The sequence below is a fragment of the Procambarus clarkii genome, chromosome 78, assembly GCF_040958095.1.
Source record: "Procambarus clarkii isolate CNS0578487 chromosome 78, FALCON_Pclarkii_2.0, whole genome shotgun sequence".
In the NCBI taxonomy this organism is placed as follows: Eukaryota; Metazoa; Arthropoda; class Malacostraca; order Decapoda; family Cambaridae; genus Procambarus; species Procambarus clarkii.
Window position 1 is genome coordinate 19,623,132 of NC_091227.1, and position 23,091 is coordinate 19,646,222.

Consider the following 23,091-nt stretch of genomic DNA (forward strand, 5'->3'; position numbering starts at 1 on the left):
CAGTCTACACTCGTTACACCATCATGGTATCGTTGTGTCTAGTGTGTAGTAATTATTACTCCACTGTTTAAATCTTGAAAAAATGCTGGCCCTGGAGTACATTTTTTTGTTATGCAATTTGAACATCTAGTTCTAAATGCAGTCTATAATAAACATATTGTACTGTGCTAGTTATATATACTTTGCTCTCACCTTGTGGTCTTAAGTGCTGGCAATGTCTTAATACTGGATGAAGATAAGAGATATTAGACATCATACAGTTTATACAAATTAAAGTGCATTTATATTTCAACAGTGCTCTTACTCTCGGTGGACCAAACTTTATATAATAACTATGTATCTATCCACGAGCTTTCCAGAGCTTTGTTGATAACAAATTGTATAAAACTTATATAAACAATTCCTGATGCATTTAAGTTTGTAAGATTAGTAGACATCTAGAGGGAAGAGTAACATCTTTTTGCTGGGATGAGGAAACTACACATAGAATTAGACTTACCATTTTTGACCGAATCACAATTCTCTTTTAAGAATTCTAGAATCATAAGGCTAATAAAGCAATTGCCTTTCTGTTTACAGGTGAATGTTAATTAAGTCACAATGGCAGAGGGGCTGCTATCCTTGTCATGGAACAACCACAGCTCTACGTTCTGCCACATGCTTTCCTCATTACGTGATATGGTATGTCAGTTTATGCTGATTTGATATGTGAAGTAATACTTCAATTGGTACTGTATTAATGGCTAATAATAATTTATGTACTGTACTGTAGTACAGTATAATACTGTATAGAATATAAATTTTCTCAAATCATATAACAGGAAATTGTTCTACTTTTATATTAGTATTTTCCTTATTTTTTGTTCATTTTGAAAAGTATATACAGTATCTATACCGGATATTTACTCTTACTCGTATGTATGTAGTTATTGTGTGGCTTCTTAAAATTATGTAGCTCCCAAAAGGATTCTCGGTGGTTTTTGCTTGACGGTTTGTTTACAAACCATTGTGGTCCCTATGTGACATCTGGAGACTGTATTTGGCATTAGCTTGAAACTTTCTATACTTCAGCTGTTTGATGGTGCAAGGAAGATCCTATTGTTTTAAGGCCATCTTGCCTCCTGATGACAGATTAAAGAAATATTTTAAAAATCACTATGGAGGTGGGAGAGAGATTTGGAGATTTCTTGTAGGCAAATTAGTGTAGTTATTAAAGCAGAAATTCTATGCCCGTTGTAATTTCAATGAGTATTGACAATTGTCTTGGTTTCAAATGATACCTATGAATTTTAGTAAAAAAATATGTTGATCAAATGAATTATTTTTTTAGCATAAAACCATTTCACTCTCCCTATGCCATGGGTCCTTGACTGAGTGTATCCATACCTGATGGGGTATGGAGTAAGCTGCAGCTGGACCTAGATGTTATTTGACCCTCTTGGGTCAGATATTTTGCTATTTTTTTGGACACGTGATTTCAATCCCTATTTTGTATTTTATATCCGGTGGCATTCTTTATTTGTTAATCCTTGTACTAATGTGCATGGCACTAAGTGTTTTTTCTAGTTTCTTTAGAATGTGTTCTGATTTGGTCCACTGAAGGTGTGCTTGATGTTATCTTAGGTTGACATCTTTCTTTCAGGGATTTTGGATGCCCACGTTAGTTTCTTTTTTCTTTCAGCAGGCTTTCTATAAAATGGCTTCCTCAGCTAATGGAGTAAAGTGCCGTGGTAAAACTACTGCTCTCCTATGTTTTCCCTGTGCTTGGTTCTTTGTTTCTCTTAGCCTAAGATTTAGATGAAATGTGGGAATGTTGAGCTTAAATACTTTGATGTTAATTGTATTATCTGGCCTCGTGGCAGTCTGTGGTAGTGACTTAGTGGGTGGTTAGGTAGGTTAAACAGAATGTAGGTTGGTTCTGTTTCAAAGTGTTGCACCTGGATAGGTTGTTTGTTAAGCACCTTTCTGTCTATATTAAAGTTTGGATTTGATATTCTCCAGTCTCTCTTGACACTAGAGTATGACTTGACAAGGATGGTTTGTAGAGTTCAGTCATGCCAGTGTAGGATGTCAACAGGGTCGCAGGGACATTGATCCTTGGAACTACTTCAAGGTAACCCTGACTGGCAGAACTTAACCAAAAGTGCAAAGGATATTGCCTTCTGAAGCCACCAAGTGCACCACTCATATACCTAGATGTGATGGCCTAGGAATCTCTCTTGGTTGGCTAAAATCAAATCATTTCTAATTTTCATCTCGACTGCTGAAGCATTTCTTATCTATGCAAGTTAAATGAGTTTATACAATATAGTAGTAGCAGAATCTTTATGTATCTTTATTTTATTACACTGCATGAATAAAGATTTTTTTTTCATTTAGCAAATCTGCATGTAATGGCTTAATTAAGTTTTCTTCATGTTTCAGGAGAGATACACAGACGTAACAATTGCTTGTGAAGGAAAGTTCTATTCGGCACACAAATTAGTTCTTTCGACATGTAGTGATTACTTCCTTAAAATGTTTGAGAGAACTCCCTGTAAACACCCAATCATTGTGGTCAAAGATGTGGAGTGTAAAGACATTGAAGCCCTTCTTAGTTATATGTATGCTGGCGTTGTTAGTGTGGCTCAGAATGACTTAACCCAATTGATCAAGGCTGCAGAGTTATTACAAATTAAAGGACTGGCTGTTCCTGATGAGCCTCCCATCACCAGCAAAAAAGCAGCCCATGTGCGAAGTTCGACTGATGATAGAAGCAGTCCTCATCCAAAGAGACAAAGACGAGAAGAGAATAGGAGTCCGTCCCGGAGTGAGGGGCAAAGTTTACGTTCCAATGCCCCTTCACCTCGTTCCTCCCCATTTAGTAGTAAGGACAGTGAATACTCGCAAGAACAAGTGGCTACAAATAGGCACCACAGTAAAGCAAACCAAAGGATAGAGCAAAAACAAGACCAAAAATTAGAGAGAAGAGGAGATAGGACTTCAACAGAGCAGCAGTCAGAACAGCACACAGATCAGGAAGTGGAACAGAGAGTAGAGTGTCGGCCAGTTACAAAGGAATCTCCAGAGGCTGAAGCTGAGGTATGTGTATAACATGTTATCAGTTTCCTGTGGGATATCCATAAAATCTAACTTGGATTTAAAATTCATTTTAGTGTACAATACAGGTGAACCTCGACAATTTGAACATGGCTTGAACCATGTTCCAACCATGGCTTGTCTGTTTGATGTTTGGTCCTGAATGCCAACCTTTCTACCTGCTTACCAGTGAACATATTGCATTGTTTTACTACTGTAATATTTTAATTGTTCACAATGCAATGCCATCAGCCTTGGATTTTTTACATTATAGTGGAAGGCAATTCCTTGCACTTATCCTGGCCCCAGAAAACTGTGTGAAATGTAAATGAGTAATAAATGAGGAACAAAAGAAGCTGGAAGTAGTAAAAATTTGTAAGGAATGTAAGCGTTATGTTATAAATTTGAGACATAGGTTATAATGAAGAGTGAAATAGAGTAATACTGCAAGCACTATATTAGAGTGAAAGAAACTGTTCAGTACTGTATTGTGTTGAATAGTGTATTTTTAACACGTGTAAGGATCATGCACATTACCAAAACAAATTTATATATAAAGTTATGAATACCCTATGTTCAGTTTATGAAAATACAGGGAAAAACAAGCACTTTTCACAATAAAGTATCTTATAGTTGCATTATATGCTTTCTACAGTATGAATACTTTTGTACACACTGTACCAATCCAAATTGTGTAAAATATTTTGTAATGGCATACAAATTGATAAATAATTCATTAGGTTGGAAAATCAGCAGTGAAGATGTGATAATTTCTTCATGTCTACTGTATATGAAGAGGAATACTCTTACACCTTTTAGCAATTAAGAATGAGTATACAATACTGAGAAAATCAGGAGGAGCCATGAGGAGGATTCAAAACTATGTTCTGGGTACTCCCAAGCAACAAACACCCTGGACAACTACACCACAACATGGTCAAAAGAATTGCAACCTGGGATTCAACTGAATCCTCTAGGAATTCCCACCCCCCCATTTCATTCCAAATCCTTATCCTGACCCCCCTTCTAAGTGCTATAGTCATGATGGCTTGGCACTTTTCCCTGATAATTCCCTTCCTCCCTCCTGATGTGTCTACTGAAGCTGAACTAGGGTTTCACACACTTTCCTCATGCTCTCTGGCTTTGTAGTCTAGGAATTCTGCCTCCGTTTCTCCAGCGTAACGCTTGACCATGTTGTGTTGTAGGTGTCTGGGGTGTTTGCTTGGGAGTACCCAGAGCAAAGTCTTAAATCCTCCTCACAGGTTCTAATGATTTTTGCATTGATACAGCACGTTATTGTGATTTCTTTCTGGAATGAGTATACTGTATTACTATTTTTATGACAAATAATTTAAATGTGAATTGTTCTATTTAAGGTTGTGGATGAATCGGTGATTAAAGAAGAAATGGTAGAAGGGGAAAGTGAGGGCGAGTTGCCAGAATCGGGGTTTGACTACAGGGCGCTAGTTTCTAATCTTGGAGTTGATGGCTGTGGGATGACGAAAGATCATTCAAACCCTTTGTCTTCCCCTTACAATCATCCACCTGATGACCAGTCTTTTGACTCCCAGGCAGGGCCTTCAGGATTACAAGGGGTAATTGTTTTTATTGCTTCTGTATCTCTGGTTAATAATACAAAGAATATTACAATATTGTAGTTTGTTGTTAAAGTACAGTACTGTACTGCAGTTTGATTTGATGTGTAATTTTTTATTACTCGTGTGTTTATTTTGAAAAGTGGTTAAAATCTTTTGTACACTGTATTGAGCAACTTTACTCATCTGACTGATTACATGCTAACATACTGTAGGTGTGGGTAAAGGGAGCCTAACAGCTGAGTGGACAGCTCTTTGGATTCATAGTCCTGAGGTTCCGGGTTCAATCTCCGGTGGAGGCAGAAACAAATGGGCAGAGTTTTTCACCCTGTTTTGCCCCTGTTACCTAGTAGTAAATAGGTACCTGGGAGTTACAGCTGCTAAGGGTTGCTTCCTAGGGGTATGTAACAAAAAGGAGGCCTGGTTGAGGGCCGGGCCGCGGGGAAACTAAAGCCCCGAAATCATACTATAATATAGGTATGTATGTAAATAAAGGACAGAGCACACTAAAACGCTGAACACACCCTGAAGACAGGAACTTGTATCTGTCCAAAACTCCCGTCACTCACATGCATGTTGATTGAAGCAAACACTTCCTAAAACCCCCCAACTAAAAACCCAGTAGTGGTTTTTGTTTCTGATTTGCTTGCTTTCCACTGGATTTTTTATGGATTATCACAGTAATTTTGGTACATTTCCTCTTCATTTAGGCTGTCATCACTTGGATAGCTTCAACAGGTTAATTTGGTGCAAATACTGATTGTAAATACATTATTTGCTATTGGCTAACACTTTGCCACACCATTTGTGTTGACTGTTGAGTGTGTGTAGAATGGCAGAAGCCAGAACTCCCACATCCTTCCTTCTGCCCTCCCAACTGTTGCCATACCTTCCCATTCCATACACATTTTTCATGCAGACTCCACACAGTTTCAAGTGTAGATATGATAGTCCAATAGGCTCAGGAATTTGTACATCAGTTGATTCCCAGCTGAGAGGTGGGACCAAAGAGCCAAAGCTTAATTCCTGCAAGCACAGTTGGGAGAGTACAGTTAGGCGAGTACTGCAACTTCCCATACCCACTGCCACTTCAAACAATGTGTAGTCTTATTACTCATTATGGATGGGGTGCAGTGAGAAGCCCACAAAACAATCTTAGTAAAGTTTGTCAAATGAGGTAGGTGCACACAGCCAATGCAGGTAAATCTGCAGTAAGGCAGGGAGGGTGACTGTCATACAAGCTACTTGTAAACAAAGCCATCATCTCAGCACAAAGCATGCCTTTGTTTGATGAAAATATGGTACTGTACTCATTATTCTTTTATACCTTCAGATAATATAAAATGTGGGAACTCTTAGTTCAAAATTAGGGTTTGGTTAGATACTGTACTGTACTGAATCATGTTATTGGAATAAGTGCAGTAGTAAAACATAGGTGAAGTTGCTCTAAGGTAAACGGACAATTCCCAGTCACATAAGTAGGTTATTTTTGTTCCAAGTGGAATAAAGTAATACTTTTAACATTTTGGTGGACTGGCCTTTCTGCATATTCTTGAGCATAAACATTCTTGGCTTCCCATGCTGCTCCCAGGCTGCTCAGCCATGGAAAGTTTGTGTTTGAAATCCTTTCATGTTTTCTTAGTTATTTGTTGGCTTATAGCAATAAATTTGGTGTCAAAATGTTCTTAAATAAATAGTTTAAATCTAAGAGAATAGATGCAAGAACAAAAGTGTGCTTATAATTGTTTATATTCCTATCTGAATGTTCCCAAATGTAAACATTGGGCACTTAGGTGGGTCGGTCCTGCTCAGCAATGAGCTGGATAATGTTGGGACAAAAAAACATTAAATGTAATGAAATGCCTCATTCTGGTAGATCTCTAGTAGCTCATTGTAGCTATCTCGTTGAGATCACTCCACTCTACCAGTCACATCAGTTGCACGGTTTGCATCAATTTGGCCTGCCAGGAACCAGAGCCAAAACCACACGAGATGTTAGAACTATAAATTACTTGTCGATGTTTGCAAATGAATAGAAAAGATGCAATAAAGTGTGTGTATAATAGATTATACATGACCGATGAATATATGAATTTTTGTGAATAGGAAATGGATGATGAATTTTAGCATCACCAGAATGCAAAAGTGTTAACTTAATACCAATGGTATGAATTGAAATGCAATACTAACCAAAATACTCTACTAACAAAAATATAAATGGCCAAAATTTCTATGCATGCTATGAAATTGACCACAAAGTTGGTTGTTTGTCATGTAGTTATATTTAACATGGTTGTCATGTAGTTATATTTAACATTTAAAAGTAGTTTCATTAGTATATTATGTATATAATATGGCAAGGAACATGGGTATCCACAGGAACTTCAGTGCAATATATATGAAGTTGTGATGTAACTTGCTCTTGGATGCAAGTGCTCTCAAAGTTGTTGTTGTTGGGTGTGTGATCAGGCATCAGGTCACTGTAGTTGTAGTTCTGGGGTGCTCTGCAACACGGCATGATTCATTATTTTCAAATTGAATAAGTTTACATTGAGAACCTTGGAAAATACTGGTTTGGAAATATGGTTATAGATTTATAGAACACAGTATGGAACACAGTGGAACAATTCAGGTAGAGTAATGTAATATATATGGTTGATTGATGGGCTCAAGCATTGATTTGATAGATATATGAAGAAATGTAGTTGTAATAAATTGGAGCTAACTCACATGGACTCGTATACTTTTTGCTGTTTCCAATACTATCATGTTCTCATGATTATTGTAGCCATTTTGATACATGTATAGGTGTTCTAGATACTGTCATTACAATAGTAACTAACCAAAGTATGTATTCTCAGTGGGCGAACTTAGGGGAAAGTGGTGAAACCTCAAGCCAGGGTTACTGTGGAGACTTGAACCAGGAGTTATCCATGCAAGTTCATCCAGGGCCACAACATCAACAAGCACACCATCTGGTGAGTGTTAACCCTCACGTTATACCAAAGAGGTTGTCATCATGTTTGTAAATAATCACCCCAAGATTAGAAGACACAAGATTTATATGAGGAGGAAGGCATACGGAAAGATTTTCATAAGTTAGTGGGAATAAATGTTAATTCACTATAATCTCTTTGCTGTGGCACACTCGGTTTCATGTACCATAAATTTCAGCAAATCTCACGTAATAAATAACTAAAAGTCCCAGAGGAGTGCTTGGTACTGGTACAGTCAAGCCTGGTGTTCCAGTAAAACTGTCTACAAATGATGCAGTGTTGTCAGTAGACCAGCCTTCACCCGAACTGGAGTGTGGGGTACGAGCGGTACGTCTGGTACGTGTTCTAATAGCAGGCCCTACATGTGTGGTGGTATCAACATCGTCATCATCACTCCTCTCTCTTACAATTTCTTCCTCGCCTGCTGTTTTAGTTTTACCCACCTCACTATCTACATCACTGTCACTTTTGGCACTTTCAAGATCAGAAAATTCAACTAAAACCTGGAATTTTGTTGCAGTGAGTTTGACTTTGTTGTTCTACATAGCTTCTCCCTCACTTGTTTCTTTCCCCTGCTTTTGTCCTGGAATGGCTGTTCTTGATCACTATACATCTTGGAGTAAATGTAGTGTGTTTATAAAGGCAGTAACAAATATAGCAGAGATAAAATAGCCGGAGCGGGCACACATGTTGGGACGCGAGGGGAGGCGGTCATGAGCATACACACGATAACAATGGGCCTACCGTGTGGGAGGCGGAGCCATGATGCCACATGGGCGATCACAGAAAATGGGAAGACGTTGGCGCACCTTTTAAAACACATCCCATAATGACAAAAGAAAATGAAATTTTAACAAATATTTTAAATTTGGATGCATCATACGTCTCCGCTTAAGATCCGTAGATTTTTTACACACTATGCATCCCCACCCAGGCAAAGTGTTAAGATATGAAGACTAAACCATACACCAGAAAATGAGGAGACGACAACGTATCGGTCCGTCCTGGACGGACCGATAAAGTCGATTGTTATGAGACGAGGGAGGCACAGGCATTAAGTAAGGCAAGAAAGAGAGGAGGCAGAGGAAATCTTAGAGAAAGGCAAGAGCAAGGTGAAAGGTACCGAGGAATAGTTGTAAGGGGAAATAATTGGTGTAAGAATGGGAGGATAAGAAAAAGACAAATAAAAAGGAAAAGGAAGGGTAGGCTTATGTCAGGTCACGTTTATTAGAACGTTTAGAACATTTGAGTGTTTATTGTGAAAGGGAAGAGTCAACATCAACGAAGCCAGGACTAAGGTTCATGTTGGATAGGTTGTGTATCAGAGCCAATTCGACAAGATGGCGTCTGTGAAGAGATTATTTTATGATTATTTTAAGGAAGGAAAGATTATTTTAGAAGATCAATCAATAGGATAATTAAAATCCCTAACATAGCAGAAGGGAGCATTGTTTGTGTCTGCAGACTTAACTTCTTTTGTGTTCCTTAAGTCTGTCATTCAGTGTATGGCCAGTTTCCCCAAAGTATTGGAGAGGACAAGATGAACAGGAAATAGAGTAGACACCAGCAGCATTAGAAGCATTTTATAATTTTAGATTAAATACAGACCTTTGTAAGTTCTACTTTGGAAACAAGGTTGTTGATTTATGGAACTAATTATGGATGACATAGGTGTGGGACCACTGGATTGTTTCAAGCAAAGGTTAGACACAGTATCTGAGGGAGTTTGGTTGGCTGTAAATAGGAGCTGCATCATATGGACATTCTGCAGCTGTCTCTATTCTGATGTTTATAATGTACAGGGACAAACTTTGTGGTTGAACTTTGAACCCTTTAATTAAAATGTTTTTTCAATTGTTTTATTTGATTGGTAAGGGAGTGATCAGTATTTTTCCTGATGAAATATAGTACAGTATTGTTACAGCTATTGCTACAGCTTTGAGCTACTGGTTACCAAAATTTATTATATTACCATTTCTGTACTGATGACACCCTCTTTGGCACCTGTTTTTATTTTTTCAATTATGTGTTTGTTACTGTACGGGACACGTTCTGTGGAAACAGCAAACATGGATCTGTTAACTGAACAGCACTTTACGTGTCAACACTGTCAGCCCTATATTTTAAGTATCTAGAGGTATCCACTTGCCAGTAATCATAATTATAAAACATTTTTTGTGGTAAAAGTGTTTGCTCTCGAGAATTTTGGTAGGTCTCTCACCAGAAAGCAACTTTTTCCATTATTATGGTTTTTAATATTATATATTAAACTTCAGCAAGAGGAAAATCCAGGGTAACCTGCAGTTGGATAGCGACAACTATTACGTATATTTTCAGCTTGGCATTCCATACATTCTTTGTTTCATTTTTTAAGTTTATAAACTACTTATTTCCATTAACATGAGCAAAAACACAGATGTAAGAACAATGAGAAAAGGACTGAGAAATTCAGTCTTTTTATTAAAAGACTGAAAGAGACAGAAAAGAAAATGTTGCTTATTATTGGTCATGTATGTTTAACAACGATTTTATATTGTAACAATTCCTGTGATCATTTTGTTTGTGTTGGGGATTAATTGTTGCTTAGGCCAAATATGAAATGTTAATACTCTTGATAAGTATTGTATTGTACATAAGATAAATCTCGGCAATCCTGATTTTTTTTTCTTGATGTGAAAAGGCAAATTTTTGTTCTACTTTATCAAGAAATTCTTAATCATATTACAATTTGCACAGCATTTATAACAATAAGTATTGACTATAAACTCATGAAGAGCTCCACTCCAAGAGTGTGCACACCTTATTAATGCTGTGAAGAGCTGCATGTTTTGTTCAATAATGTGTGTGTGTGCGCAGTATATGTTATATCTTGTGTGAAGCTGCAAATTTACAACCCCTTTTCAAAACCTGGTTTATGGCCCAAAATAAAGTTTTGCTAAAGCATTATTGTGATGGGTACAGTTTGTCTAAATAGAAATACAGGTAATGCCGTGATATTAAAATGAAAAAAAAAAATAAAAATAAAAAACTGACATCTTTTTCATAATTACTCATGTTATTATTGTGAACTGGAAAGATGCCAGTTTGCACTGGGTACAGGATCTGGGTTTGAGTTCTGGCAGGATGAGACGATTAAGAAGTGATCCTTTTGGATGTGTTCACTTGTGTACTGAGCAGGAATTGTGGTCCTGAATTTAAAAAAATTGGCAGATCATATTTTTGGGAAGTCATTATCAAGTTGTTACAAGACTCGATAATGGTCCAGGATGGACTGAAATGTTGTAGTTTCATCATTTTCTGACTAGTTTGGTGATCTTTAAATAGGTTTCCTTTGTCCACTTTGTTTATTCCCTCTCCAAATTCTGAATGTTGTGATATCACCTCTGTTTTATCCTTCTAAGGTTTTGATGGAGAGTTCTCTCAGCCTGTCCTCATCGCTGAGGCCTCTTAATTCTGGTACTAAACTGCAAACCTCTGAACTTTCTCACGTTTGTTTATACTTCACAAGGGGTGGGTTCCATGCTGGTGATAGATATTTGTGTAATGGTTTCAGATGGGTAGGATATGTGTGTGTGTGTGTGTGTGTGTGTGTGGACTTGAAAGCCTCCTGGTTTAGATTTTTATATGTTCTTGTTTGCCAACTTCCCATATCTTGCTGATATTATCCTGTTCACATGAGCTTCTGGTGTTAATGCTGGGATTATGTGACTGATACAATGACAGACTGATACAATGTCATACTGATGGCACATACACTTGTCAGTTGGAACATATTTGTTGCAACAATGAGGCAGCTTCTATTTCCAGTGATCTTGTTGGTAATTTGATCATGTGAATTGTGACCATATGTTTAGTGATATGGTCACAAAATTCCTTGGTGTAAACTATGACCACGACAATGTCGTGGCACAGTCAACTAAGGCGCGTCTGGGATTATCCCGGACATTGGTTTGAACCCCTTATCACGTCCCTTGTGGATTTGTTAATTTGATGTATTACGTTATTGTGATTTTTGTGTGTAATAGCCGTGATGCTTGTTGTACTCTGCACCTTCACTGTTTCACTGGCAGTAACACTCTCCAGAGATTTTAAAAAACAGCAAATCGGTGGTATCCATGTGTGTGTGTATTTACATGCAAAATGTGTGCTATTTGCAATTACTGTACAAGATTTAGGCTCATGAAAATTGGTATGAATAAATATAGGGTGTGCATATATTTATACACATCTGTACATACACATACCGTATTTCTAAAGTTATACATAATAAATCGTACTATTGACCCATCAATACGACATGTAAGCACAAAAAAATAGTGAAACAATGAAAATAAATGAAGAGTTATTTCTGTATGGAACTCCACCCCATCGCTGACCGCCTGGTGACCATGATCTAGCCGTCGTCCCACCCAGCTACTGAATTCATACAACTTCTCCGGGCCACTACAGCTAAACCAGAATAGATTTGGATTTTCATGCCTTCTGGATGCTAATTTACAATCTGAAAACAATTTTCTTTTGATAATTTTTTCTTGCATATGATAATGCACATCTGCACAGTTAGGAGGTTAATAAATATCTTTGCAGTCAAACTGTGTACAGTGTTGGAAATATATCCCTGCATAGATTCTAGTGAAGGCTAGAGTATGTGCAGATGATGAGTCGCAATAACATGGCTGAAGACATGATGACCAAACCACACATCAGAAAATCGAGGAACGACTATATTTTGGTCTGTCATGGACCGAAAACGTGTCTTGATAATGGTTCAGGACGGACCGAAATGTCTCTATTTTCTGCTGTGTGACTTGGTCATCATTAAAATGTGTGTATAATTTTACAAATCTTGTGCTAAATCTACAAAAGAAGTAATTCCCTAATGAAATTAAATAAAATTTGCTATTCGAATTGCACTACATCTTTGTAAATGCTGGAATTCAGTGTGTCATTAGTATTACATCATATGTTAGTGAAATCAGTACTGTATTTCTCTTCTTAGAAATTAAAAACATAGCTATTAAACAAAGCTATTTTTTTTTAATAGGCAATACATATGCAAACATGATTTGTGGGAGCTTGCCAAACCCTGCTCTTGTAATTGGTTTTATGCTGAAATTGTCACCTGATGTTTAGTTGTCTACCAAGCAGGCTGCGAAATTGATCCAAACTAACCTGCACATTGTTAGATGTGGTATGTTCAGAAAATGTTTTGATAATCTCCATGGACATTCTGAACTATTTTGAGTTAAAAGCAAAACATTTTGTTTGTTCTTAGTCTGTCATCACTTAAATTATGATATCGACACTAAACACACACATTACAGATATGAAAAAGGCACGTTTCAATTTGTCTTTCACCATTATCAAGTTAAAACATAATAATGGTTCAGGACATGAAAATACCACCACCTTTTCACATCTCTAAATATGCCTCCCTTAATGTTTAATTGTTCTTGTAATTATTACTGCGACTTATTCTTCAGGATCATCATGTCTCGTGCTGCTCTGCCTTTTTCATGACTTTACAAAAAATTGGGTATTGATTTGGCAATTTACCTTAACTAGTATTATGTGGGCGGTCACCACGAACCCAGGTAGTGAACCTTGCCACATGCAAGAGATCACTTTGTCAACAGCAGGCTGAAACACATTTACCTGAAAATCTGCTGCTATTTTTGGATATTTACAGTCTTGGCACTAGGCAAGTGGAGCTTTATTTACCTCTGGTCGGATTGGATCACATCAGAAATGCACTCCTCTCTCTGCCTACTGAAGGCCAGTTGAGAAGACATGTTAAACCTACAACATGTGTAGGTTTTCCAAATTAAATATTTCTTTTTTTGTATAATATAAAAGAAATAGATAAGGATCAATGAAAATAATAAATATGAATTTTCGTTCTAACAAAAATCTTGCATTAGGCTACTTCTCTGTATGGACCATCATGGGACCTGTCACTTTGACAATTCATTGCATAATAATCATTAATATACTTAATATACAGACAATAACCACTTACATTGGATAATTCTGTGAATGCAAACAATAGTCAGAAAACAATAATATAAATATATATACTGTGTATATACACATACGTATATTTATAAAAGTGTGACGTCCACACACACCTTCTGTCACAGGTGGTTGCAACTCGCCTTCTACTTTGTTTGCTACCCGTACTCTTTAATAATGTCCCATACTTTGTACAACTCCAATAGTTCTTGGGGTTTATGTTGTTGTCACCTCTAGGCTGCTGATGACATCTTGGTAGTACACAGACAATCATCTCCCACCATCTGATTGTTGATTCCTTCTTGGGTGAAGGAACTCTGTGATGCATCTGGCTTCTCCAGTTGTAGAGTTAATTTCTGACTACGCTGCCTCCATGTTCACCATGCTACTATCTAGTCATTGTGGGCACAACAATGACGAGAGCTGAGGCTCGGCTCTTAGTCTACAGCTTGGTTTTTGATCCACAGCCAGCATACCCAGGCAATCCTAACCACACTCAATCTGGCTGCTACCTGGGCACAGCTGAGCTGTCTGCTGAAGTCTGCTTGCTCTCTTGAACATCTAATGAAGTCCCCTACTGCTCAGAATTGTGAGTAAAGATGTCTTGCTGGGTCTCAGTTCGGAAAGATGCTTCAAGGTCAACAGGACTTCATCTTATGAAGAATAGTCAATGGGTGACTTATTTTTCTTCAGCTAGTAAATGAGTAAATGGACTAATAGTAATCCAGGAAACAGGGTGTGTGTATGGAGCTCACCTCCATTGATTGAACTTCTTGCTATTTCAACATGCTGGCGAGTCTCATGAGTCTTCCCGGTACCATTTTATACCAGAAGGTTCCATTGTTATAATTTTGACATTGTCACCTCCCTTAGTATGCATATCTGTGGGCTGTACTTTTCAAAACTTGCTCTGTTGCTTCTGGATGTGGGCTTGAATGTGTGACAGTCAAAGGTTTTAGCAAATGTGTACAGATGGGTGTATTTGGAACATAAAAGGTAAAATATATTAGGAACTTTTATTTAAAACAATACTGGTAGAGTACATAATTTTTTACATGAAAGCACTTGTGACAAAGGCACATTTGTCACTGAATAGAAGTTTAATACAAATATGGGTATAAGTATATCATGGTGGTTCCTGTGGCAGTCTTGTCCCAGTAATCATAAATATAACAGGATGTTTTCATGTTGGGTTTACTGACTTTAATTGTGAGTGATAAAATACTGATGTTCTATACTGTATATTGTACACCTCGTCATGGTAAACCCTCGTATGTGTAGAGGAGGAATGGAAGAATGAAGTGGCTGTGCTTTTCCCTTCATATTGGAAGTAGCTGTAGCAAAAGCAGTAGGACCAGATTAGGTGTGTTTATGGTAACTGAAGAAGGCTGCAAAGAGTATAGTGTTACTAAAGTGTGTTTTACATAACACTAGAGATAGGAGCACTACAGTACCAGAAATCCACAAAAAAAGACAAATGCAGTTTAAAAATTCAAGAAAGGCAACATTCATGAGACACTAAATTATAAACAAGTTAAATCTTGTTTTTATTCTAGAGTACATGGTAGCATTATAATATTGCGTGTTGGTGTTGTAGAGGTGTCATTGCCTTTAGCACCAGATGTTGATGTTAAGATGTGCTGAAAAAGGATGTTATCGAGTTAGTTGCTTTTCTTGTTTCTTTACTGTCTTGCTTGCATAACTTTCAAACTTAATATCGAATGATTATCTATTAAAATACATACCCGTCAATTAAAAACGAAAACATCAAATTAAAATGCTGTGGTAAAATTGATACATAAGAATTATTTGATTTGGCAATATTTTATATCTCGGCATGTACACCAATTGGAATATTTTTGTTGTGGGAAAAGTAATTACATGTAGAGTCTGCCACCTACCCCAGTTTGTGAGGCCATGGTTCACATGGCCCTCCTGGTAACCCTGCTGTAGGCCCCTGGGGAAGGTAAACATTTTCATAATTAGTAAAATTGTTTGAATTTCTCTTTCTATGAACTTATTAAGTCTTTTCTTAACACAAAGGGAGAATAATATAATAGGAAGAAGTCTTGCAAGGACTGTTAAGACTTGGTCTCTTGGGAATTACGAAAAGTGAAATGTAAACGAAGATGCATTGTTGAGGCTGTACCAAAATCCGGTGCCCTTGATCTATTGAGTGATAGGATGCATAAGCTTTATAGGCCTCTTAGAATGAGAATGCTGTTGAACCTTCGGTTGCCGAACGTCCCTCTTTACAAATTTTTTGGTTTACGAGCTCAATTAGTTCGTAAAATTCAAATCTGTTTACGAGCTTTGCTTCGCTTTGCGAGTTTGTTGCTAGGTCGATCCATACGAGTATTGTGTGGTTCCTGGTGGCACGGGTGACAGTGCTTCAGTTTACCAGTGCCTCTCGCCTGGGGATGATAGCACTTGAATTCTTTGTGAAGAATTTCATTATTTTTCAGCCTTTTTGGTTTCTAAACATAAAAATAATTATTATATACCGCACCATGGGTCCCAAGAAAGTAAGTGGTAAGGTTCAAAGTAGAGGATGTCCTTTCCTCGTTAAGAAAATATGTGAAGTATGGGAAGAACTGCAAAGTTTTACTGAAAAGACTTGCCCAGGTAAAGCTGTAGCAGGCCATTACATTGACCTTTTTAATGTCTGTAGTGAGACAACACATTGTCAAATGTTAAAAGTAGGGAAAAAAAGTCTATGGAAAGGTTCTTAGTGAGACAAACGAGCATAAAACATGTTGACCAGACCAGGGGCAGAGGAACAATCGGAGAACACTATAAATATCAGAGGTCCACGGTTGTTTAACATCCTCCCAGCGAGTACAAGAAATATTGCCGAAACAACCGTGGGCATAGAGAGAACTAGATCATTTTCTCAAAGGAGTGCCGGACCAACTGGGCTGTGGTGGATATGTGGGCTTGCGGGCCGCTCCAAGCAACAGCCTAGTGGACCAAGCTCTCGCAAGTCAAGTCTAACCTCGGGCCGGGCTTGGAGAGTAGAAGAACCCCCAGAACCCCATCAAGCAGGTATCGAGCAGTGAGCCACAACCAGGTCCTAGTGGTATGCCTGCAAAACGTAGGAGAGAAAGTACCTCAGAAGTCATCATTGCCTGATGTTATAATGGAAGGGGACTTCCCTTCCATACACCTACACCTCTCCTTTCTCACTGTCTTCCATATGCCAACAAGTCATCAATGAAGGTATGCTATAACTTGTACATTCTGTACTGTAGTTCAAAATATTTGTGTGTATTATGTAATTAAATGTATTTTGAAGTTAATATTTTTGGGAGTGTGGAACGGATTACTTCAATTTACATTATTTCTTGTGGGAAAAATTTGTTTTGGTTTTCAAATTTTCAGTTTACGTGCCGTCTCTGGGAATGGATTAAATTAGAAAACCAAGGTACCATTGTACCTACTTACCTTGTACCTTGTGTTGGTTCTGGGAATTGATTCCCACTTAGTTTGGTCTCTGACCAGGCCTCCTGGTTAGTGGTATGGCCAACCAAGCTGTTAGATGCTGCTGCTGGCAGTCTGGCATCCGAATCAGTCTAATTCATCTGGTATCCTTTGAAGGTGTTTGGTTCTCTTTTTTTTTTTTTAGAGAAGGGAGGAGAGGGGAGAGGAGAGGAAGAGTGGAAAAAAAGGGAGGTTAAGGAGGGATTGGAAGGCCTATAATGGTTGTAACCATTCTCCCTAAAATTATGTCTGTAGGTTCATCTTCCTGGCAAATGATGTTAACAAATAGTGTACCAAGTTTAGGCATGTAATTTTATTGAGAATTCAGCATTTAATGTTAGACAAGCATAACCAGTACTAACAACTGTATGATGGGCAGACATAGCTTCTGCTGATAACTGAAGATGGAACCCTGTATATGATATTGGGCAATTTTGACACACAAAGTATGATTTTGTGCAATACTGTGTGTCCAAAAGTCATGAGACTGTGTATGAATCTTATGGCAGGCTTAAATTTGCAATACCACCTTATCATTAGTACAAAGAAATAGAAAAGGTTATTCACAGTTGAGGTCTAGTTTACTGTTTCCATAGATGCAGGTTTGGGTGAAGGTAGTATGACTGGGTTGGTGCTTCAGGTAGCAAATGCTATTAGCATTGATGTTTATTGTATACTTGTGTTAGTGATGTTCCTTTGAGTAAGATAGCCATCCCCAACAGGTGAGTGAAGACACTGATGGTGAGGAAACTGTGAGGAGAGAAGTCTTAGGAGCCCTGAGGAACCTCACTACAGAAGGCAAGAAATATCTTTGTCCCTATTGCAAATATACCACCGATGTTTCCACCTGTCTTATGAGGCACATTCGCACTCATACAGGGGAGAAGCCTTTTCATTGCCCTTACTGCCCTGTTCGGACAACACGTAAAGCTACACTGGAATCTCACATCCAGTGTCACACTGGGGAGAAACCTCTAGCATGTGTGTTTTGTTCCTATGTTTCTAGACAAAAAAGTAATATGAATAGGCACATGAAGAGACATCACATAATAAATAACATGAATTCAGTGCCTTAGAACAAGATGTTTTTAAGGTACATACAAAAAATATATAGTTTAATATGTTTTTAGGGGCATTTTAATAATTTTAAGTTATTTTTATTACTGTACCTTAATTTGTCATCATTCAGTGCAAGTGCTTCCTAACATCTACCAGTTCTCATATTATGAACTTAAAATGCAAGTGCTTCTCTACCTCTAAACATGACTCCAACTTTTTTTTTCTTTGACAAATTTCTTTACAACCTCATGGAGTGTATGTGTAATTACCCAAGCGTAGTTACAGTATGAGGGCTACATTCCTGGTGTTCTGTCTTGCCAAATAATTTTTGACTTGATGCTTTCAAACAACTGATGGTTTTAGCATCCACTGCCTTCTTATTTAAATTTTTCCAGATGTCCACAACTGTTTGCAAAAGAGAACTTTCATGTACAGTATTTTTGTCACCATTGTTGTCTAAGCTTAAATCTATGATCTCATGCTCTTGAAGTTAAAAGTTTAAGAAAAATTCTCCTTGTCAACTGTGTCAATTCCTGTTACTATTTCACATGTGGTAATCATATCGTCTCCAGCCTTTCCTCATAGCTCTTAGTTTTTAAGTTCCTAAAGCCATTGAGTAGCATGCCTTCGCACATCTAGTTTTATTGGTGTGCATCTTGAGATATGGACACCATACATCTGCGGCATTCTCCAATTTTGGTCTCGGAATGTCACGATCAATTTTTTAGCATTTCTTCATCTATGTAGAATACATTCATTTCATCTATGAAGCAAATCCGGAATTTGCAAGCATACTATAGCATAGGCTCTTCACAATGTCCTTGCCATGGTTCTCTGGTGACATGGTACTATGCTGTACCACCCCAGAGCTCTTTGTCAGTTCTTTAATATCTTTTCACAAAATTTGTAGGGCGTGTGTATGTGTGGCCTATTTCCCCTCGGTTCCACACTCCATTACTTTGTATTTATTTACACTGAATTCCATCTGCTGCTCCATTCACTTATATTTTTCAAGTAATCTTGAAGGGCATGGGAGTCATGTCTCTTATCTTCCCTAGTAACTTGGTGTCATCAGCGAACACATTCGTATAGCTCTGTATTCCTTCTGGTAGATTGTTTATATGGACAATAAACAACACTGGCTCTAGTACCAAACTCTGATCCTCTGCTAGTAACATTTCTCCAGTCTGATAACATTGCTGCCATTTTTGTCACTTTTTTTTTTTTTTTTTTTTTTTTTTTTTTTTTTTTTTTTTTTTTTTTTTCTTCCCTCCTCCTCCCATGTCAGTAAGTCTGCATGTCACCCCTCAATGTGTTCTAGCATCTAAAGCACCTTCCATGTATGGGATACTCATCAGTTGTTTTTTAGGTCCAGATAGATGCCTTCATTAAATATGTCCTTGAAGTACAGGTAGTTTCTCTGTTAACGTCTCTTGTTTCACTTGACTCAAATTTTACCTAGATTATAAACTTATTGTATCTTATTTCTGAAAGTATGTAGTTGCTCGCATCTGCTAGGGCAGGTTCTAAAGGTCAAAGATCACTTCTTTCCTGGTAAATACCAGATCCAGTGTTGATGAAACCCCCTTTCATCAATTGAAAGGGGAAACTCGTATAAGATCCGGGCAAGATCTATTCCATTCATCCACAATGTAAGCAATTATGTATGTGTAGCTTGTGCCATGTTCACACATAGCCACATACTTTCATGCTCACACTCCCACACATTTGTCTCAACCACTTGGGGTGGACAGTAGAGCGACGGTCTAGCTTCATGCAGGTTGACATTCAATCCCCGACCATCTAAGTGGTTGGGCACCATTCCTTTCACCCGTCCCATCATAAATCCTTATCTTGACCCCTTCCAAATGCTATGTAGTCGCAGTGGCTTGGTGCTTTCCTCTAATACTTCCCTCCCTCCCCACATATTTGAGTTTTTGTGCAGGTGTTCCATCCAACAAATTAAGAATGGCCTGAGGTTAATAGAAAATATTTTTAGATGCCTTAATTTGAAGTTGTTTATGAATGAAATTAATGTTTTATAAACACTACCAAAGTCGTTCTGAAATGCTGTACAGTATATGTATTTTGCCTTGCTGTCTGGTCTATAAGTTGAAAGCATTCCAATGTCTAAATTAATTTTAAATTAAATTAAATTAATTATTAATTTAATTATTAACTTAACTGACTTTCATAAATTGTTTAATGTGCATGTATAGTACTGTCATCAATTAAAATGTGTTATGTTTCTGGGTGTTTCATTTGAATCATTGTATTTAGTTTTTAATTATAGTAATCTGTACTATAATTATTGTTTCTATAACTTCTTGATAATTAAATTTTCTAAATACTGCACTATATATTTGGGGGGGGGGGGGAAGGGGTGATGCTACATCACTGTTTTTCAATAACTTTCCAAGAATTTTTTATTTTATATTTTTATGATTTAAAGCAGGAACATTAGATTCTTCACTGCAACCTCTCTTGGCAGCCATAAGAAAAGCACTTAAGTGTTAAATGTTTCAAACTTTGTCTTTTAATGCTCCAAAAAATGTGAATTTAAATATTTTGAAATTAAATGTTTTATAATATAAGGGAGCACGAACTTCTTTATGGTGTAGCCTGGCGTACAAACTATTGAAACCCAGCCCTTGCTGTATGAAATCTTAAAAGGCAAACTAGAGTGTATTTTGACCAGACTACACACTAGAAGGTGAAGGGAAGACGACATTTCGGTCCGTCCTGGACCATTCTCAAGTAGATTGTCATTTCGACTTGAGAATGGTCCAGGACGGACCGAAACGTTGTTGTCCCTTCACCTTCTAGTGTGTGGTCTGGTCAAATTACTTTAGCCACGTTATTGTGACTCATCGCCTGCAAACTAGAGTGTACTCTAATAATACTTGTACTGTAGTAACCAATGATCAAACGTACCTGGGCAGACACTTCTCACTCCTGGGGGTCAAACAAGGTTAAAGTATATAAACCAGGGAAATAAGTTTCTATTTATTACAAAGGGTTTTATTTCAAAATCTTGGTTACTTTACAAGATAACTGTTAAAATAGAAGTGATATTTTTACGGAATAGGTATTATTTTGAATAGTTAGTAATGGTAATGTCTTCTCACAGACATAATAACATAGGATAAAAATGTGAAATTTATGTAGATTAGACATCGAGATGTAAGTCTCGTCCTAATCACACACTAAGACCTTGACAAAGCACTCGGGTGATAGCCAAAGACTTGGTGTAAATTCCTTATATAAATTTCACAAATACACGTGTGGATTTTTATCCTGTTTTGAATAGTGTTACTTTAAATACTGGTCCCACTAAAACACTTACCATAGTTGTTGTTACTTTACAAATCTTCTCACAACTTGATATGAAAATTTAAGATATTTTAACATTGAAAGGTTCTTACCAGTTAACAAATATCATGGACAATGAATATTATGACCCGGGACATGTGCTCAGGGATGAACCTCAATGCAAGTAAAATACTCTCAAGTAATGGACAAATAAAAAAATTATTGCCAGCCGACCACTGGGACATATAAACACTATGTCCTACACGAAACTATCGTAGAAATAGCACTGCAAATATGACAGTCTCTGCACTTAGCTATAGTAATGTTGAAAACCTCCGAGCATCCCACTGACGTCGATAACCTTCTCGCGTCACACCCGTTACCAAATTGAACAAATCGCCTGCGCACATTTTCTTCTAACTGCCAGCATTCCAATAATAATTCCTTTTCAGATCATATCCCCAGCTTATTTCTTCCTTTGTCTTATTGAGATCCAAACTGGTGTCCTACATTTATCACTGACTTTTACAACATGTTCACGAGTTACAGAATGTACTTTGGAAAATCTTTGCATTCAGGGGTTCTTATTTATATTATTTTAAAGATGAACATTTGTACACTGTAACTATGCACTGAGCACTTGCAGAACTTGCCCACCGTTTCCATCATTGTAACATGGGGGAGGGGGGGGTGAAAAAGGAACAATATGGAAAGAAATGAGAAATGAAGTAAAGAGTGAGGGTTTGGGGTGAATGGAGTAGAGAGGTAGAAGGGAGGTGGGAGGAGTAAAGGAAGTTTGAGAGGTGAAAGAGAAAGTTTGGATAAAGGCAGAGGGAGAGGAGAGTGTGTAGGAGGTAGAAGGGTAGATAAGTTGAAATGGAAATGGATTTTTTTTAACATCGTAATAAGCAGGTTTTCTTTAAGAGTCAATTTATTGTGCATGTAATGCCCCATTATATTTGTATTGAAATATAGATGTTATAAATAAAATGTACAAAACATCTTTGGTTTGTAGTTTTTACTTTACTGTCCCCCATTTTATATCACAAATGGTGGTTTGGTTGTAAAGATGTCACCCTCGATCTACCATCTCCCTACTTAGAAAATTTTCTTCTTTAACTCGGGTAGAATGTTTTGTGGATTCACACTTCCACAAATGTGTAACTGGAACTGCTATGTATTCAAGCTTATCAAGATGAAAATTTGAGAGAAAGTATTTGACTTTGTAAGGGGGCCCTGACGTGTAGACTAGAGTCGGCAAGAGAGTGAGAAAGGAATAAAGTTGAGTGGAAAACTACTACTGTATATAACTTTCTTAATTATTATATAATTTTCATATTGCAGCATTCTTCACTGTTCATGCACAAAAAACATTGATCCCCCACCTTCATTCCCATGTACACCTGCACCCCTATCATCACACCCCTCAACCCTTCCCCCCATGTACACTACACCTTCACATTACCTTCATGTTATCTTCACCCCACCTTTATCCTTCCTTCATTCCCCTTTCATCCCACCTTCTCCCCTACCTTCATTCTCCCCTTCATCCCACCTAC

General features: G+C 37.5%; 1 protein-coding gene across 14 annotated transcripts in view; it reads left to right on the forward strand.

Annotated features, from left to right (window-relative positions):
- LOC123746033 (protein abrupt) overlaps positions 1 to 23,091 on the forward strand; it is a 73,885-nt gene that overhangs the window by 1,273 nt on the left and 49,521 nt on the right. For 13 of the 14 annotated variants that reach the window (XM_045727202.2, XM_045727192.2, XM_045727201.2 and 10 more), the window contains exons 2-5: positions 580 to 681; positions 2,425 to 3,081; positions 4,455 to 4,673; positions 7,535 to 7,651. In XM_045727202.2, the coding sequence (XP_045583158.1) occupies positions 601 to 681; positions 2,425 to 3,081; positions 4,455 to 4,673; positions 7,535 to 7,651 (1,074 nt within the window). In that variant the 5' untranslated portion in view covers positions 580 to 600. Of the gene's footprint in view, positions 1 to 579; positions 682 to 2,424; positions 3,082 to 4,454; positions 4,674 to 7,534; positions 7,652 to 17,883; positions 20,469 to 23,091 lie in introns of those variants that run through there. The other variant, XM_069314158.1, reaches the window with a different exon arrangement.